The following is an 18,817-nucleotide window of genomic DNA, read 5'->3' as shown; positions in this document are numbered from 1 at the left end:
AGGTCTCCCCTCAGCCTCCTCTTCTCCAGACTGAACCCCCCCAGTTCCCCCAGCCGCTCCCCAGCAGACCTGTGCTCCAGACCCTGCCCCAGCTCCGTTGCCCTTCTCTGGCCACGCTCGAGTCACTCAATGGCCTTTTTGGGGTGAGGGGCCCAAAACTGAACCCCCTCAGCGAGGGGCGGCCTCCCCAGTGCCGAGCCCAGGGCTCAGATCCCTTCCCTGTCCCTGCTGGCCACCTTTGCGAAACCCTTCATTCCACCCACAGTTGCTGGATTTTAGTACTGAAGTGAGCATCTTCAGTCTCGCTGCCCCTGGTTTTGCCATATCATGTACGAAAAGCTAATATTTGTGTTCTTTTGAAAACACTGTAATAGGAAAATCATTGAGAAGAAAATATAACATCAAGAACATGCACAGGGATTTACAGTCTGAGGGCGCTGCCGTGTTTCTGGAGATGGCTCGTGCTCTTGCACACGTCTTTGCGTCATCTGTCCTTGCGCTCTGCCCATTTGCAGCGGCGTTCAGCTCGTGCTCAGCCCTGCTTTGCATGCACAACTGCATGGCACGCCACAATCCATCACTGTTAGCCTTCTCCATTATTTCCCACTGTTTGAATTATACATGGGGAGATGTAGGAGGAAAAAGGAGCAGGAACAAAAGGAGGCTTTCTGTTCTCAGGCGAAGCTTTATTTAAAACCCTATCCATAATCTGTAACAACCCATTAAGGTAAAGAAGTTGCTCATAAACAAGCAAAAACTGGCTCTTCCTTGTGCCTTAATAGCTTTCTAACAGTGGCAGTGGCCAAGTTTCATCAGTCTTGGTGGGTTTTGCTCCCTCCATGTGCATCTTTTCCAGGCAGCTCTGGGATTACGGGCTGCAGCCGCTGTCTGCCAGCGGCTTGAGTCTGTCTTTGGAAAGGTGTTCTCCTGGGCACCAGCTGCCAGTTGGATTTCCTGATCTCATACAGAAGTTTCCCCAAACTGTGCTGTTTTCACTCAGCCACATGCTGGGAGGATGATTTCCAAGGTGACAGCTCTGCCCCAAGAAAATGGACTTTCGGCAGATGATATTTCTTTTGCAGATGGGCAAAGTAGGGTTTGATACAGAGAATTATCAGATACAGCTAGAAAATATAGAAGGAGAAAAGTACAGTCTGAGGTGACTTTTGGCTGGGTGTTGGAGGATGATTAGCCCCAGAGTTTAACCTGAAAAGGGAAAAAGTCACCAGCTTGATATAAGCTGCCACCCTTGCTTGGGCCAGCCAGCCTCAATTTACAGCTCAGTCAAATCTGCATCGGTCAGTTTTGCGTGTTGAATCGTGGAGGGGATGGGGACCGCGTGAGGATCTTGAATTAAATCACACACCTCCTTAACTGTGTGTAATTCTGGTGCGTTATTGCTCCCCCGCCTCTTCTTCCCTCCTCGTCTCGCTCCCACTCTTCTGCCAGCGCGGGAAGCACGGAGTGAGAACGCCGTCCCTTTGGACGGGGTACATGTTGTGTTTGTAATTTGGTGATACACCTTGGGCACCGCATAAATAACTCTTAAACACCTCCTTGCTGCACAGCTCTGCCAGCGTACTAACAAGTTCCTTATTTGTTCAGGAGTTAACGTGAGCGATCCGTCACGGGAGTGCCTCAGGGGCCCCTGGGAGCACGGCAGATACTTGCCGTGGCCCTTCCTGAAATTAGCTGCCACCTGATAGACCGTCCTGCGGCCGAGGGGTGTTAGTCCTTTGTAAAACCCCACCCCAGGAGCTGAGGTGTAATGCAGTCGTGGTGAAAAACCATTTGTCGGATACGACTGCCAGCCACAGTGGGGGTTTTCGAACGGCGCCGTTAAGGCTGAGGGATGCGGAGATGTAGCAGCATCTGTAAGCTCACCGTTAGCTACACTGTTGGTGAAGGATTTGCTGATTATATGTATTGAGTTCAGTTTAGTGCTTACCTGCTGACACCTTATTTATAGCTGCTGCTTTAAGGCTGGTATTTATGGCTCAGGCACCTCAGCAAAGTGCAGGTCAACTCCTGGGGTTCAAAGGAAATTTTGCAGCCTCGATCCTTTAGGCAGGACTGGGATAAAGCCAGAGATGTCACGGGACTCAGCACAAATTGGATGCTTTGAATTATTTTGGGGGGTTGGTTTGTTTTTCTTCCAAGTGGGATTTTCATTTTGCTCCTACTTTTTCCAGGCCTTGTTACAGTTGAACGTCGCTAATAAAAGCCTGTTGAGCATCTAGCGTAACATTTTCTAACTAGATAAGGTCCGTCGTGCTCTTACAGTGCCCGGTGGGGCAGCGTGTGGAGCAGCGGCATTGCTGACCTCGTTGCTGACAGTTAAAATCACCGAGCGCCGGCTGTCCCTGCGCCACCACCGGCAAACTTCTGTGTGGCTGAAAAATATGGGATGGATCCTGCAGCAGGTCGGTACCGACCCAACTCCCTCAAAGCCAGCTAGTGCCATAAAGTTAACATCTTTATCTTCAGCACTGTGATTGTGGAGGGGTTTATTTGTCTGAAATTGCTGAAGAGGACGGAATTCCCTTTTTTTTTTTGGCGTCATCAGTTCTGCAAACTGATATTTGATATGTTTCCATAATGGGAGATGCAGAGCTATAGAAGATTTCTAATGGATCCATAGATCTGTCTTACAGATCACAGAATTTGGGACAAATCTTAACAAAGCAGACTACTAACACTTCTAGTAACTTTTATTTTTTTTAAAAAACCCTCTTACGCAACTCTTTCTTAGGAAAGTTAAGGTATTGTTTATTTTGAGGGAATACCCTTGTCTTTCCCAGTAGAAAACTTACAGCTCCTTCTGAACACCCTGGGTTCGGGAGCAGTTTTTGTTAACAGAAGTGGGTATTTTGCAGGGCTTGGAAGAGTGTTAGCCTCTGGCTCCTCTTCTGCCAGCCCTTTGATCCGATGGAAAACCGTTTGTTCTGGCATCGGATACCTCTAGTTCAGAGGAGATAAATTAGACAGAATTGCCCCAGGGTTTCAGTTCTGCTGTGGAAGTCTAGAAATTGAAGAATACTTGTTCAACAACAGATCAGGGGGGAAAAAAAAAAAAAAAAAGAAAAAGAAATAGGTGCCATTCCTATTTGAAAGCAGTGACTTTTGTGGTCAGTTTATACAACCTGTGCTTTTCAGCAAGGGGAAGCTGCGCGCTCGCCGCGCAGTAAATGATCTGGGGGCTGCGCTCCGTCTGCTGACGGCTCTAAACCTCGCGCTAAGCTGGAGCCTAGGTGAGTAGAGCTGCTCTAGGAACGTGGTTTGCAATATAGAGGAGCAGGATCCCAATCTGTATATACGCTACGTTCCGTGATCACCTACGGTCATTTGTGTTTCGGGAGCTCTCACGACCAGAAGTCAGACTCAGCAGCTCGTGTGCGAACGCCCGCGTCGCGCTGCCCGCTCAGACTGTGTTTCAGCCCGGGGATATCGAAGGCTCGCAGGGAAGTGTCAGCAAGAGGTTTCTTTTCCTCTCACGCTCAGACCGCAGCGTAGGCATTTTTTCTTGTCGTATCGCTGTAAGGCTGCTCGGGAGGTTTAACTGCTGCAAAAAGCCCGAGCCCATCCGCAGAGGAGATTGCACGTGTGGTTTTCTGCTCTTTAATTAACCCAGTGACACACAGAAATTTCTAAAAAAAAAAAAAAAAAACCCAAACACAACACACAAAACCCAAACCGTTTTCAACATACTTCTATTTCCAGCGTATTAAAAAGCTGAGTGGGATGTTCCGGTGAAACTAAATATGGGAGCGATGCCAAGAAATCGACTTTTGAACTGAAATGGAGATTCCTTTTGTATTAAAGATTATTTTTCATAAGGACAAGAAATGAATCATGCGGTGTTAGGACAGGGCGAAGGTGGGGAGCGCTCCCGCTTCCGCCGCGGTATTGATGAGGCGGTGTCAGAGCAGCCTGGAAGATGGAGAGACTGCTCAAAAGGGTTTCTATATTTCAGTAATTAACTTCTGATACCTGATGCGCAAAACTTACTTCCAGCTCTTGTTTTGCTGCCTGGAAGACACTTTTAGTTTTGGGTTTTTTTTTTTACACCGCTTCCATCTACGTAAATCTGATCGTTTGTAAGTATAACTCAAATAGCTGTGTATGATAAATATGATTAATGATCAACAGGATTGAGTTATATATACATACTTATTGATTAGACAGGGAAATAGGATCAATCTAAAGAGAAATACAATGTGGTTCTCTGTTTCAAATATAAAACCTTAAAATAACAGCCAGGTAGGAATAGCTTCGTGATGATGGAAATTAAGCACCGAGCTGAGAAAGATTTGAAATGATTTCTAGAGATTTTGAAGAACCTGTTGTTTCTTTTAATTTATTTTAAAAGAGGGAGTTCTTTTAATTTTAGGGGAAAAAACAAAACCAAAAACATTATGTTGAGATGATTAAGGAATTAAGAGACCTTAAATTTTCAGAAATTTTTTTTTTTTTTTTAGGTCCGTGCTTTACAGAACTGACTTTTGCAGGTGAATTTTGTTAACTGAAAGAGGGGGCAAGTGCGGCTCATTTGTAGCAAACACCAGCGCTGAGGGGATTCAAGGATGAGTGCCTGATGGTGTGGGGGCTGTTCAGTCCAAATACTTCGCAAGAAAGACATTTGAGGGAAAGGAGGCGGATACTTTAAAAATGCACGTGTGTTTTTGAAAGGTGTTGTGAGCCATAGTGTCTCTTTTTGTTCGCAGGTGGTTAGCTCAGTAATTTGCCAAAATTGTGTAGGATTTTGGAGATTATAATAGCATTTTCTCTAACCTGCCAAGATCCTGCTAAAAAAAAAATAAATTATGTAGCTATATAAACATTTCAATAACCTGTAAGGGATGAAGAAGTGCTAATGAGCGCAATTAGCTTGGCCTTTCCCAGAATCTTTGAGGAAGGCTCAATGTCCCTGGAGAAATGTGGGTGAGGAACGGCACCTTGGGTGAGAAACCAGCCAGGGAGGAGGCACACAGATCATGGCGATCCAGCAAAAGGTTTTACAGTGATCCCACCCCAATTACAGATTGTTGGGATTGGGTTTTTGTTTGTTTGTTTGTTTGTTTTTTTCAGTTTGGAGACCGGTTGTTTTCAGTCCTGATTTGTCCCTCCTTCTCCCTGCGGACGCGGCGCTTTGGGGGACATCGGGGCAATCCCCTGCAGCTCCTTTCACTGCCATTAGCACCGATGAAAGGTGAATGTCTGCTGCTTGGCTTTATCGTTGCTTATTTGTAAGATATGCGGTGGATAATTAGATTTATTTTTATGGCTTTGGATTAGAATTGGTGGGTCACTTGGAGGGCACGCGGAGGCGGCGTTTTATGATCTTGATGGTCTCACATCCCTGTGTGAGCTCCCTCCTCATCCTTTTCTGTCCATATTCCTGGTGACTGGGAAGCAAGAGACTTCTGTACCCTCCCTCGTATACTTAGTGTTTTTCTGAGTCTTGCCTATTCCACGGGCTATAATCAAAATTTTATTTGCATTGCCTGAGGGCTATGTGCCGAGCGTGTAAAATAGACATTCAGGAGACACATGGCTGGTCTCGACGGGAGGAGCTGAGGCAGATGGGCACAGAGGACAGCTATATTAATGATAAAAATGTCACATATCTGCCCTGAAAACTACAGGAGCCTTATTGTTTAGGATTTAAAGTCTGTGTAAGGCAAGTGCAAATGCATGGTCTATAAATGAGACAGAAGCTGCATGCAGTGTGAGGCGCTACTGGAGTGTAAATATAAATCTGTACTTCTTTAATCCCACTTCTTGCACTGTTCTGAATAATTCTGTTTCCTTCTGGAGATCATTGAAGCTCGAAAATAGTAGTTCTTGCTTAATTATTGTGTGAATTCCAGCTTGAGCACAGTTGAAAAAAGATGGGAGGGGGGTTTTTTGAGTTGGTTTTTTGTTTGTTTTTAATCAGTCCAGGAAGGAAGTACCAAATTTCTTGACATGCAGTCGCTCTGAATGCCTTCCTGCCCAAAGGTGACACTTGGACCCTCAACCCTCTGGCACTCGGGCATCTCCAGCGTGCTGGTGTACGCCATCCCTGTGCGAAAGGGGACCCAGGCTAAGCAAAAAGCGGTTGTGTGGGTTGATTTAACGTACCTCCCATCCCACTTGGAGTCACTGAGAAGGCAGCACTGGTCAGAGCTGTGTGGCTTTCCCATGTGGGCTGTACCTGGCAAGCCCGACCGGGTAGCACAGGGCTCACGTTGTGTAAATAGGGAATTTCCCCCAGCTCTGAAAGGCTGACTGCACAAGCCGCGTCCGTCCGAGCACCCAGGATATTCCCCTTCTCATTAGGGTTACTGGGGATCTTTTTCCCTGCAGCTTCACCGTGTTCCCTCCTCCTCCGGCAGCCCGTCGTGGAGGCAGCGCATCCTTCGCCTGCAAATCTTTGTGTGCTTCCAGTCACTACCTTGTTTTCTGGTCTCTTTGCACATCAATCAGTCTCTCTCTAAAAATTAATACTGATTACATTTGGGTTTTTTGCTTCTCTTCTCATTTTGCTTTGTTTCCAGAGATGAGATCAGACTAATTGCCTATCACGTAGACTTCTATTGAATACAGAGGAGCCGTGACAAGCCCTACCTGTGCGGGGATTAATGTCACTGTCAGCCCTCTGGGGTTTAATGCCTTTAGGCCAAACGCAAAGAGGACAGTGTCGGTCTCTCCAAATGATGATAGTCTTTGTTTCTGAGGTCACCCCATCCAAAACGGGCTGTGGGAGATGGTCATTGGAAGTGTTGGGATAAATACCGGCAAAGAAAACAGGCTGATCTCTTAGTTGAGAGAAGAGACCGCTCTGGGACAGAGAAGCAGGGCTGCGGAGGGACAGCGCGGCTGGTCCTAGGCTGAACTTGAGCACGGAGAGGGGTGAAGGGGTCTTCAGGGACACCTGCAATTAGAGAAGCAACGGGGAAAACTAGGAGGGAAGCGTCTCGAGGAGAAGCGCTGAGCTGGCTGTGCTGGAGGCAGCACGAGGGGGATCGGAGCCCGGAAAGCGCCGCGTGCGTCTCGGCAGAAGCCGTTGCGGTGGCGAGTCTGGGGCAGAGGCTGCGCCGGGGGAGGGGTGATGTGGAGCTGGAGGGAGGGAAAAACTCAGGCAGTGACCACAAACGGCATCTGCAGTGAGCTTGCAGGTGAGAGAGGAAAGTGGTGGTAGCTGTAATGATGGTTTTTTTAGAGGGAGATTACGAAGATGCGCTGCAAAAGAGACAGAGAAGCTTAGGGATGAGGGGATGGCGAATAAAAAATGTTGAAATCAAGTCACTAGAGCAGGAAGAGGGGGCGATGGGAGGCAGCACGCAAGCGACCTCGGCACGTGTTGTGGAAACGGGGAAGCAGTGGTTGAAACCTCGGCGGGGGCAGTCTCGTTTCTCAGTTTTGTCTGAGAAAGAAACTTTGCGTGAAGAGGCACGGCAGAGGTGGGGAGGGCTGGGAAAACAGGGAGAAGACACGTGTGGGAAGGACAGGAAGTTGTGCAGGAGGAAGAGCCTTGGCCAAGGACTTGTGCTGTTGAAGAGCCTGAGGTGAGGGCAGGGTGCAGGAGTGATTTCTCCTGGAGGGATGGGCAAGGTCCAGGGTTGAAGAGGGGGAAGAGGTTACAGTGCTGAGTTTCCCTTCTGTTTTTCCAAGACTCTCACGCCATCAGCACAAGAGGGGGGAAAGAGGGGACGTGGTGTGCACCTGGAGAGATTCACTGCGCTTTTGCTAATGGATTAGGATGAAACGAGGGTGCTGGGGGAATTTCAACCAACTTGGGCCATCTGGAGCCCAAGAGCTCTGGTCCTCATCCTGAGCTGCCCTGCCAGTGGGGGTCTGGAGCCAGGCACAGGATATCCAGCGGCCGCGGGGTGAGCTGGATGGTGCCTCTCTAATGCCTTTTAATGTGTTAATCGGGTCTTGTTTGCACTCTGGTGACTTTCCCTCCTTTCGATAAAGCGGTTATCTAAAAACTAGCAGAGCCAGTGAAGCTTTGACTTTTACAATGTGCCTTGTCTGATGCTAAAATACACCACCAATAATCTTACCTGACTTAAAAAAAAAAAAAGCAACCAAACAAAAAACCCGCCTATCTCTGCAGCAGTATAGTACAGGTTTTAAATTTTCTGGTGATTTTCTTTGTAAACTGCTCAGCAGGGTATTATTCAGCCAGCTGCATCGAGGGACTAATATAACATGTGTTCTCAATTTTGGACCCTTTATGTTGGGAATTTTCCGTTGTGCAATTGCATTAAATCTGAGGCAGCTGACAAGACCGCGATGTTTTCTAACTCTACACAAGGTTAAATGGCTGAAATAAAAATAGATGGAAAAGAAAACAGGGTACAATAAGTTTGCTTCCTCATGTAATGGCGGGAGGTAGCGGGAGGTCAGGGACTTAAGGATAGCCCAGCCATCAGTCAGGGACCGTGACACAACTGAGCCTTCCTAAATCACTTCGGAAATTATCTTCTGTTTCAGACGCTCGTTCTCTTTCGTTCACACAGATCATGTAACTGAGAAGACTGTGTTCCAAGTTAGCATTTTTATATAAATTGTGGTAATAATGACTGTATTTGTGAAGCATTTTACTTTCTAAACGCCTGGGCTGCAGGATGTTATTTGCAGTATTTTCCTTACTGGGAAACGTATGATTTTTTTACTACTGCCTGTAGGAAAAATACAATCTGTGCTGGTGTCCCTGGGAGGGGCGGGGGGCAATCTGCGGAGCAGGGGGGTGCTCTCGGACACGGGAGAGTCAACAAATTCACAGATGTCAGGCCGAGGCGGGAGCGCGAGGTACAGCCCGAGCGCTGATCTCCACCCAGCAGCGTCACCGGGTGCCGGATCCCGGAGGTTTGCAGCCTCCTCTGCAGCTCGTGGGTCTCTGTCCTGCAGTGCGCCAGGATCCTTCTGGAGATGGTTTTGGCTCTGTGCTCCCCTGTTTTACATCTGACAGGTTTTGTTTTCAGCCCAAATTGCAAAGGTAGCTGTTCTTTTTCTCTCTGAAATGTAGATGAAATGGCAGAGCAGCTTCAGCAAGTACCAGCCCTCTCGTCTCTTGCAGACTGTCAGCATGATGCTGCTTGAATGTTTGTTAAGGAAAGTTTCATAAATAAAAGCAAGAGAAGGTGCCATTTATTGCTATTATTTTCTTAGGGAAGCAGAGCTTTATGCGTTTGCAGTGTTAACAGATTTAGTTCGGGTAGAGAATCAAATGCTAAATCCCATTTTGTTCTGCTTAAATGACCAGCTGCACCCCGCTACAGCAGTTTGGACCCTCGTTGTTATTTTGTTGTCTCCGTGTTTCGGATATTGGTATCTTAACTACCAAGTCCTCTGGCCTCAGAGCGGGTCTGTTCACCAGGGTGCTGAAGCCAGACACCCTGTGTCCAAACAGGGTGCAGTTAGCAGGGTTTTAGCAATATCCAACTATATCCATTTAGGTCTGCGGTGTCAACCGAAAAAAAAAAAAAAAAATTTATATATATATATATATATATATATATATATGCCTGTCTTGTGAAAAAAACAGCTCAAGTTTAGAGCTGTGCAAGTCAGAGCATTAAGTTAAAAATAAATCTTCAGAACATAGTGCATCTAAACACAAATTGTTTATTACTGGCTATTTTATTTATACCAGTCATGGGATATTCAACTACTGACATGGGAACTGCAAAACACGGGTTTTAATTCTGGGTTTGGACAGCGACACAACACGCGGCAGCTATGAGAATTGAGCTTTAAGACCACGGAGCATAAACTTAAACCTTAATACAGCTCCTCAGGAGCAAAACCAGGGCTCAGGGCGCCGCTGATGGCGGGCAGTGCTGGAATGCTCCGTTGCCAGCAGCTTCATTAAAACTGCGTCATTAAAAATTAAATTAAAACATCCGAGCAGAGACACGGTGCTTTGTAACGCTGGTGTTGGTTGAGCATCATCGCTGGCCCCAAGTGCTTCTTCCAAAGCACCCCAGCTGTGGAGGCACCTTTTTTAAAAATAAATAATCAGATGTAAATTACCAACAGAGGTGAAAACTCAACCCTGTGCTTCTCTGGTCAACCTAAAAGTAAAAAAAGAGTAAAGTTAATTTTATTGACTGTTGAAGGATACTAGAATACCTTTTGTAAAAATTTTAGCAGCGCCATGAAATCTAAACTGAGTGCCAGGCACGTTCCCTTTTAACCTTTGTTAGTGTATATCTGAAAACTTACTTGCCATCTTTCTGTTCGAAAATATGAGTGAAACTGTGACATCTGGTCCAAAGCCCATGCAAGGAATCTTTGTGATAGCTGGAGTTTCTGTGAATATAACTCCCGCTGGCTCGATGGGAAGAATATAGAAAAGGCATGGTCCTGATTCTGCTTTGCAAACATTCATTCCACTTAAATGAGGAAAATAAAAACTACAGTGTTCTCACTTGAAAAGCAGCCAATTTTTTCCAATATTTTCCTGCACCTGCAAATACTATGCCTGTTGGATATGGTGATCAATGACAAATTACATTTTCTGTTATATAATTAAAAATGTCAAGTCTTTTCCTCTTTGCAATACAAAACCTAAAAATCTGGTCTCAGTTCTGGAGGGGATGAGGGGAGGGAGCTCTGTTTTACCCAGGCACAGTCCAGTGCAGTAGTTCCAGTTCACAGAAGCTGTGAGTGGGCTCTTGCTAATTGGTTCTTTGATTCCTTTCCTTGGCCATTAGGAAAAGCTCTCTGAGGAGACTGGAATACCCTCCTCCCCCTCCAGCCCCTCTCTGCCCTTATTAATAGGAAGAACATTTTCCTGTTCATCATTTATATAGCTACACACATATTTACGTACATACGCCCCGATATATTTGGTTTGCTTCCCATTCCCTTCTCTCTTTCCCAGGGACAACGTGTCTGATTGCACTGCTGTCAGACAAAGAACTCACCGTGGCCAACGTCGGGGATTCGCGCGGAGTCCTGTGTGACAAGGACGGGAACGCTATCCCCTTGTCACACGATCACAAGCCCTACCAACTGAAAGAGAGGAAGAGGATTAAAAGAGCTGGTGAGTCGTAACGTTTTTCCTTTGGATTGAAAGTTCATCCTTTTTTCTTCTCTGCTCTGTCAATAATAGAGACTTTTCCCCTGAGAGAGACTGAAAAGTACTAGGCTGAGGCATCAGCAGATAAAATCTTCCGTTATTAATACAGCACTTTTCCGTGGGATGTCACGGTGCAGACGGAGGGGTGGAAGCAGACTGCCCTGCCCCTTAATGAGCCGCTGTCAGAGCGAGAAGAGCAGCCTCCACGTTCTGCAGCCAGTTGACCATTCCCTCGTGAGCTCTGCAGGGAGCAAATTAATAAAGAGGAGCAGCGGCAGCGCAGGCTTCTCCGCAGCAAAGCGTACCAGCAGCCTGTCTGTGAGAGCCTGCGTTGGAAGCTGAGGGAGCTTTAGTTCTGAGAAGAAGCAGAGCAGGAATCTAATTCATCAAAGCTATGTTTTGACCCCGTGTAGTGTCCGCTAACAAGCACAAACACGTAAAGTGTAGCAGTATATGGAAAGGCAATAAATCTTTTTAGCTTTCATCACTTGTCATTTTAGTGACCTCCTAGGCTAGAAGTTACATTTGGATCATCAAGTTTAACAGCCAATCTCCATGAATTTGTCAAAGTCTGTTTTGAACCCATTTCGGGGTTTGGCTCCCGCAGCAGCCTGCAGCAAGAAGTTATTTGATGAAGAATAACAAGTTCCTTTCATTTGTGTTAAACCTACCCATGAGCATTGCCTCCAGAGGTGCATCGCCTCTCTGCCTCCAAGTCTGTAAAATAAAGAAATAACAAGTTTTTCCCCCGAGTATAAAACATTTTTAAAACCTGCAGGTTATCAGTACGCTCACCCCAGCATAAACACCTGTACGTGTGCCGTGTGTATGCTCCTCTCTGCTGGCTTTTATCCCCGCCGAGGCATAAGAGCAGTGGGGATCCTTCCTGCTGCTGGGCAGAGAGCCGAGGTCAGGTATGTTCCCCAAAAGGCAAGAAAAACTAAGGAGGAGGAACAGGAAAATCTTGGTCTTGCTTTGCTTCAGCTCTGTACTTTGGGGGATGTGGTGATAAAACCTGGAGAGTTATCTCTAAAATTGCTTCCCTCTTAGCCGAGCCCAGGGCCCCTGTGCAGCTGTTCACTTAGAGAAGGCCTTCACTTAGGAGAAAAAAATAATTTCATTATTTCATTTGTCTAGAAGTGAGGCTTTATAACACAACATGATGCAAAATTAACCTGGATTTTTGCAGGAATTTCCAACTTGGAAAGAAATTATGTTAGTAGACAGGTAAATGCTGTAACTGTCTGCAGCTAAACAAGAAATACTCTATCTAGCCTAGTGACTTAATGAATTCACTTCTCTGCTACCTATTGTCCCACGGTATTACCGTGATTGGTACGGCCTCGTAGTGCAGTTAAAAACATACAGTCCAGTTTATGTTTCAGACAGCTACTCTTACATTTTGGAACATCCCTTCTTTACATACAGCGAGTGGAAAAGTGAAGCAAAGTGCCCAAACTGAGTTATCAAGCCTGCGTTGCCGCAGTGACAGAAGTACGTGACTTGTTTCCACCATCTAGATACTTCTTTGTCACGCAGACCTGAAGAAAGCGACAACAACCACATCATTAGGTTATAGTTTGGGTTTCCATCTTTACATCGCACCACCAAGCTGCACTGTCCCGTGCCCTGTAGGTAGGTACAAAACGGCTGCACGTTTGTGTCAGGAGCACTAGATGTCATTTAAAAGTGAAATCCATATAGCCGTGGTTGAGAAAATACCCTTCAAACCTCATTCTGATCAAAATCAATTTGAGGCAGCCTGAAACAGCAGCTCAAAGCAAAGCGTGACTCGCCCTCTGCGTTTCAGCAGGCGCTAACGCTGGGATGACAAGGCTGAACTCATCCGTCGGGTTTTGCTGCCATGGTGGATGTTAAGGAGACTCGCTGCTCGCTGCCGTCAGCGGTCGGTGGATGGGGAATGAATTCGTCCCTCTCTTTGCCCCAGCGACTGCGTACAAAGTCTTAGTCAACCCATAACTTGAAAAAACCCCAACTTCCTTTGATCGGGCCGCTGTGACTGGAGCCGCTCCCGCGCTGCAGCCGCAGCAGCTCCGCTCCGGTTTCTCGGGGGAGTCGCTGCGGCGCAGCGGGAGGTCGGGGGGTGCCCAAAGCTGCAGCCAAACACCCGAAGGAGAGGCGGCACCTGCGAGGGCAGAGCAGGACCCTCCATGCTGAGCCGGGTGCCGCATCCCGCCTGCTCGGCAGCGGGGCTGTGCCGCTGACGGCCGCGGTGGAGGGGCTGGGTCCAGCCTGGGCGTTGTCTGATGCACGCTCATGTCCCGCAGCTGGATGAGGTTGGGGTGACACCGCTCTGACCCGCTCCTGGCGGATGGGGACGTGCCTCTCCTACATTTCCCCATCTCCTTGCAGATACAAGGGTGTTGGTTTTCCTGGAAAACATGGGGAATCTCCTTCCCATCAGGAGCTTGAGCAACGTATATAGTATCAGCATAAGACAGCGGCCTTGAAACAACCATGGGTTTAGCTCGTGAAGAAACAATTGGTTATAGAGCCACAAGGTGACTGTCACTGATAGAAATTAAAGTCAGTCATTCACCTTGAACATAATCCTCTCGGCTCAGCTCGCACTAACATGCAAAGTGTTTGTGCGGTTGCCAACAAGCTTCTGTTTCTTGAATGCCTTTTCTTCTCCAGCGGCACCCAGCACTGCAGAATGTTTGCTGTTCCATGAGCGTTTTTACGTGTTCTGTATGGATGGCTCCAGAAAAGCAAATATTACAAGTGCCAGCAGACACTTCAGCAAACCACAGGAATTCAACCTGTGCCGCAGGCGGTTCCAGGTGCCGCGTGGGAACGGCACCAAAAAGTCACTTTGTACATGGAAGCACGACCTGCAAAGGCTGAAGTAAGCAGCGAGTCAGCAGGACCAGCGCCTCCTCTGCAAGGACAGTAACGGGTGCAGCGCTGCTGTCCTCTCGTGGTGGGTTAAATGTCTACTCAAAACTGCCTCTTCGTTGTTGCATTTTTCTTTCCCTGCTGTTCCAATACGTACACGTGATTACACTGCAGTTACTCCAGTCGGAAAATCACAGAATCCCAGGTTGGAAGGGACCTCAAGGATCATCTGCTCCAACCTTTCTGGCAACAGCCCCTGTCCAGCTGAATCTTAAAGGTGTCTGATGTTGGGGAACCCAACACTTTCCTGGGAAGATTATTCCAGTGGCTGATTGTTCTCAGCGTCCAAAATTTTCCTCTTGAGTCCTATCAGAATCTCCCCAGGAATAACTTGTACCCATCACCCCTCGTCGTTCCCCTGTGACTCCTTGTACAGAGGGACTCTCCGTCTTCACCCTTCAGACAGTGGCACATGGTGATAAGGTCTCCCGTCAGCCTTCTCCTCTCGAGGCTGAACAAATCCTGTTCTCTCGGCCGTTCCTCACACGGCTGCCCCGTCCCTTGGTCATTTTCTCTGAGCCCTCTCCAGCCTGGCCACATATTTTTTATGTAGTGGGGACCAAAAGTGAGCACAGGATTCCAGGCATGGCCTGACAAGCACTGGTCAGAGTGGGATAACGACTGCTTTATCTCTGCTGGGGATGCCCTTGTTGATGCAGCCCAGCACCCCAGGGGTTTTCTTTGACACTGCAGACCCCCAGACCCCTTTCCCCAGAGCTGCTCCCCAGCCGGGCAGATCCCAGCCTGTGCTGAGCTCCTGGATGATGTTTTCCCAAGTATAAGACCTTACACTTGACCTTGTTGAACTCCATCAGGTTCAGGGTACATTTGATCCCATCAGCCAGATCACTTCAGGATATTGAACAGCGTTGGGCCCGGCATCGATCCCTGGGGGACGCCACTTATCAGAGGTTGTGAGTCTGAAAAAGAGCCATTTCCCACCACCAGTCCCATCATTTATGGAGGAACCCTGGGCCGGTGAGTTGCCAGCTGCATAACATTCACCTGAGGCGCCCTCAAAACCTACAGCAGCAGCTGGTGAGGCTGGTTTGACTGCACGTCTAAAGAGGAGTTGCAGTAGGCTCACCAGTCCTGCCTCTTCTGGACCATGGAAGGAAACACCTTCATAATGGAGACTCTGTAGAAGTATTCATGGAAAAACCCGGCTAAAAAGTGCTGTTTCTGCTGGTTTTAACAAAAATCAAGTTTGAGGCTTTAAGCAAGAGTGAATCATGACATGAAATGTAGTTTCACCTAAAAGCAGAAGGAATTTACAGATTAGATCAGCCAACCAGGAATGGAAACGTTATCGTAAAATTTAGGTGACTGGGAGACTGACAAATAACACAGAGGCTGAAGTGCAGAGCTGAAAACATTCCGATAACTACAAAGAACAAAGACATTTATAAGAACACCAAAGCAGACAGCTTGCAGATAGAAAATACAACAGTTCACCTAATTTTGTCATACGTTTGAATGTTCCCTGTTTGCAAATTATTTGTCCTCGAGTGCCTTTTCATTCACAGTCAGACGACGGGAGTATTGCTGAGAGGTGCCGCAGGCAGTGGCACGCAGATGCACGCAGAGGAGCTGAAGGTGCCTCCATGTCACTCTGCCCTTGAACACTGACAGGTTCCACCTCCCTGGCAGGGTCAGACGGTGTGTAACTGCCACGTGCTGGCTGTGTCAGTCATCGATTTCCGTGCAAAAAGCATCTCGCTAGAAGCAACCTCTATATAAAATCACATATTTTCAACTAGAAGCAGCCTTAATCGTGGTGAGAGTAAAAATCAGTCAGATCCCACGTTGCCTTTTACTGACTTGAAGTAAAATTTTGTGATCGGTTCACAACAGATTTTTGGTCCTTTTTGACACAGCTCATTCGAGGCAGCATGATAGAAGAGCCTATAAATGTTTTTGCACTTGCTTCTTGGCCTTAACAGTGAGATGTGAGTCCCACTGCAGGGTGTTCTCAGTGTTGTTTCCTTCACAGGTCTTCTGAAATGGGGAAAACGTGAACTGCGCAGAAAAAGAGGGTTACTAACGCAAAAATATAACCCTTGCTTTCGCTATTTTTGTCTTAGCATTGCCGTAAGGCTTTCCAAACAGTCGCTTGTGCGGTACAGGAATTCTCGTGTCCAACAAGTTCCATCCCTGGGGGAGCAGAGCTCAGGAAGCGGCTTAGTTTGAAGGCAGAGCCATTCCTGACTGCTCTGCTCAGCTGTTTCTCCAGCACTAGCGGCCACAATCCAGCTTTTTCCTGCAGCGCCCTGAGATTGACTTAAGGCACCTCCTGCTTTTGGCAACGGGAAACATCAGGATACAGCAGGGAGAGTTTTTGGGTGGGTCTGGCAGGAAGCCAGAGAAATGCTTTAACTGGAAGTGTCGGTGTTTCTCCCCAGGTGGTTTTATCAGCTTCAACGGCTCGTGGCGCGTTCAGGGGATCCTGGCCATGTCCCGCTCCTTGGGGGATTACCCTCTGAAGAACCTGAACGTTGTCATTCCCGACCCCGACATTCTCACCTTTGACCTGGACAAACTGCAGCCAGAGTTCATGATCCTGGCGTCGGATGGGCTGTGGGATGCTTTCAGCAACGAGGAAGCTGTGCGATTCATCAAGGAACGCTTGGATGAGCCGCACTTCGGCGCCAAGAGTATAGTCCTACAGTCCTTTTACAGGGGATGCCCTGATAATATAACAGTGATGGTGGTGAAGTTCAGAAACAGCAGCAAAACAGAAGAACAGTAATTACCAGTGGTTCTCCGCCTCACTCCAAACTGACAACAAACTCTTACGTTTTAAACCTAGTAGAAAGCTCTAGTAAATACCGTTAAGATTCTACACAAAAGGAACAGATCCCTCTGGTCTTTGTTCTTTGCTTAACAAAAGGAGCAATACAACAGATACGTTCTGAGCGATTATAAGAATTAAGTTTGTTCACTTATACCTGTCTCCTGTGACCTTGCTGCTCCTTAGGAACTAACTGTAACCTTCCGTTTCAGAGTTTGCTTTCCGGATCCTCCGTAGGCTTTCCGTTCGGTCCCTTACCTCTCGTTTCCAGCAGTCCAAGGTTCGTTCAGACGCACACAGGAGGGTCAGGGCGGCGCCGCCGCTGGCGGCTGAGGGATAGGGAAGATGCTGCTTTCCCCGCGTAGCTGTGACTCCTCAGAATGATGCTCTCACCTTTCTCATCTTTCTTTTTTAATCTGCAGTGATAAGGTTGTACAGGAACAGGTTTGTGATTATTGGCCTGTTAGGAAGGAGGAAGAGGAGCCAGCGATTAGCCTGCTACCACAGAACTGGCTCTCTCACTTTGTTTAACCTCCCCCCCCTCAAATAAATCCCCGCCAAGCATGTGATTAGGTATAGTCACCGCATTACCTGAAGGCACATGTTTATTCAGTCTGTGCATTACTCCAATAACATTTCTCCTATGCCATATTGTATTCAAACCAACTAACGTTAAACTTCAGCAAAATACTTGGGAGGTCTGACACCTTCTGCATCAAAAAATAGCTCTGTTGTGATAGAAGAATGTCTGTCATTCATTCACCAGGACTCATCCTTAGGTTCGGTTTTTGGCATGGACTTTTCATAGGCATGTAAAGAAAGTAATGCAAGATAAAATTAATTTTGTTATTGACTGTTTGGAAAACTAATCACAACAGGGCATCCCTTAGAGCTACTTAGGTGGAAGTCAAGCCTATTAAAGACTTCTTTGTGCCACTGCAGATTAATTTGTGGTGTTAATCCAGGGGAAGACCACTTCAAACCGTTCCTCGGTATAATGTATAAATGCCAGGCAGTGTCCTACCACTGTTAAATCTAGCTAAAAATATGTTTAGATCTAACTTTCAGTATTTAATTGTATTTTGGAATCTGTGACTCCTGTGAGCTGAAGCAGTGACAGTCTGAGTTTGCTCTACGTGGCAGCTTCAGGACAGAGGAGGCGGCAGCAGCGGCGCGGGGGCAGCGTGTGCTGGAGGGGCGGTTTGGATGCCCCACGTGTGCCAGCTGTCCTCGGGATCCCCTCCCCACAAAACCTCGTCCGGGACCACCCGCTGAAGTCTCCCGTCTTGTAGGTGATGGAGGTTTGTTAGTGTTGAGGTCCTGAGGCGGATCAGGGGTGTAATGCCGTAACTAGCGTTCTCCGTTTCTTGGATAAAGCTACACTATTACTTAGCTAAAAAGCTACCTGTTTCTCCTCACCCACCACAGCGTTTTGGGGCAAGTGCTGGTCCCCGAAACGCTGTGATGTGTCGTGGTCATGCTGAGCAGGTGTGATGTCGCTGACAGCAGATCTGAACGAGCATAAATTCTGCTTTCTGCTCGAGAAGGAACGCCCGTCTTAGTCTTTCTGGTTTTGTTCCAAGGTTATCCTTTCCCAACAAACTTCCCTCCTTTGGTTTGTTTGGAGAGAATCGCAGCTCTTCACTGGCTCTGTTGCTGTTACCAGTGCTGTCCAAACTGCCGGCGTGTCTCTCTGCTCATCCAGACTCTGGGTAGAGCCCCCTGACTCTGAGCAACAGGCAGGTGAAAAGAGTGTGAAAGTGTCAGGCACCCCCTGACCCCAGCGGGCACCCAGCCTGCGCTAGCCCTTCCCCGGAGGATGGAGGGTTTCAGTCTTAAAAATCTTGTGAACAGTGCAGTCAGTGAATTCTAAACGCAGCCGTGCAGTTAAATTGAGCAGCTAACAGGGAATGTTAATAATTGCTGAGCGCTTCAGTTATTTTATTTTGAAAAGGTACGGGAGGTCAGAGCGCTGTGAAATGAAAACCTCACGTGGTGTTTTCACGGGAGCGCTTCGTCACGTGCTCAGC

At 47.4% G+C, this 18,817-nt stretch overlaps 1 protein-coding gene and 1 long non-coding RNA gene across 5 annotated transcripts in view; one reads left to right on the top strand and one right to left on the bottom strand.

Moving 5' to 3' along the window:
* The window catches only part of PPM1L (protein phosphatase, Mg2+/Mn2+ dependent 1L), a 42,113-nt gene extending 25,062 nt beyond the window's left edge, over positions 1–17,051 (top strand). For all 4 annotated transcript variants that reach the window (XM_026855048.1, XM_026855045.1, XM_026855046.1 and 1 more), the window contains exons 3-4: positions 10,880–11,041; positions 16,399–17,051. In XM_026855048.1, coding sequence (XP_026710849.1) covers positions 10,880–11,041; positions 16,399–16,745 — 509 coding nt within the window. In that variant the 3' untranslated portion in view covers positions 16,746–17,051. The remainder of the gene's footprint in view (positions 1–10,879; positions 11,042–16,398) is intronic.
* Positions 9,620–17,159, bottom strand: LOC113483490. Its single transcript, XR_003399026.1, has 5 exons — positions 17,046–17,159; positions 11,749–11,794; positions 10,923–11,010; positions 10,219–10,327; positions 9,620–10,067 (listed from the first exon to the last, which is right to left on the bottom strand). It is a non-coding gene; the product is annotated as an uncharacterized LOC113483490 (long non-coding RNA).
* Positions 17,160–18,817: the final 1,658 nt, after the last annotated feature.

The sequence above is a fragment of the Athene cunicularia genome, assembly GCF_003259725.1.
Source record: "Athene cunicularia isolate RWA chromosome 9 unlocalized genomic scaffold, athCun1 chr9_part1, whole genome shotgun sequence".
Lineage (NCBI taxonomy): Eukaryota > Metazoa > Chordata > Aves > Strigiformes > Strigidae > Athene > Athene cunicularia.
This window is presented reverse-complemented; position numbering and strand designations above follow the sequence as displayed.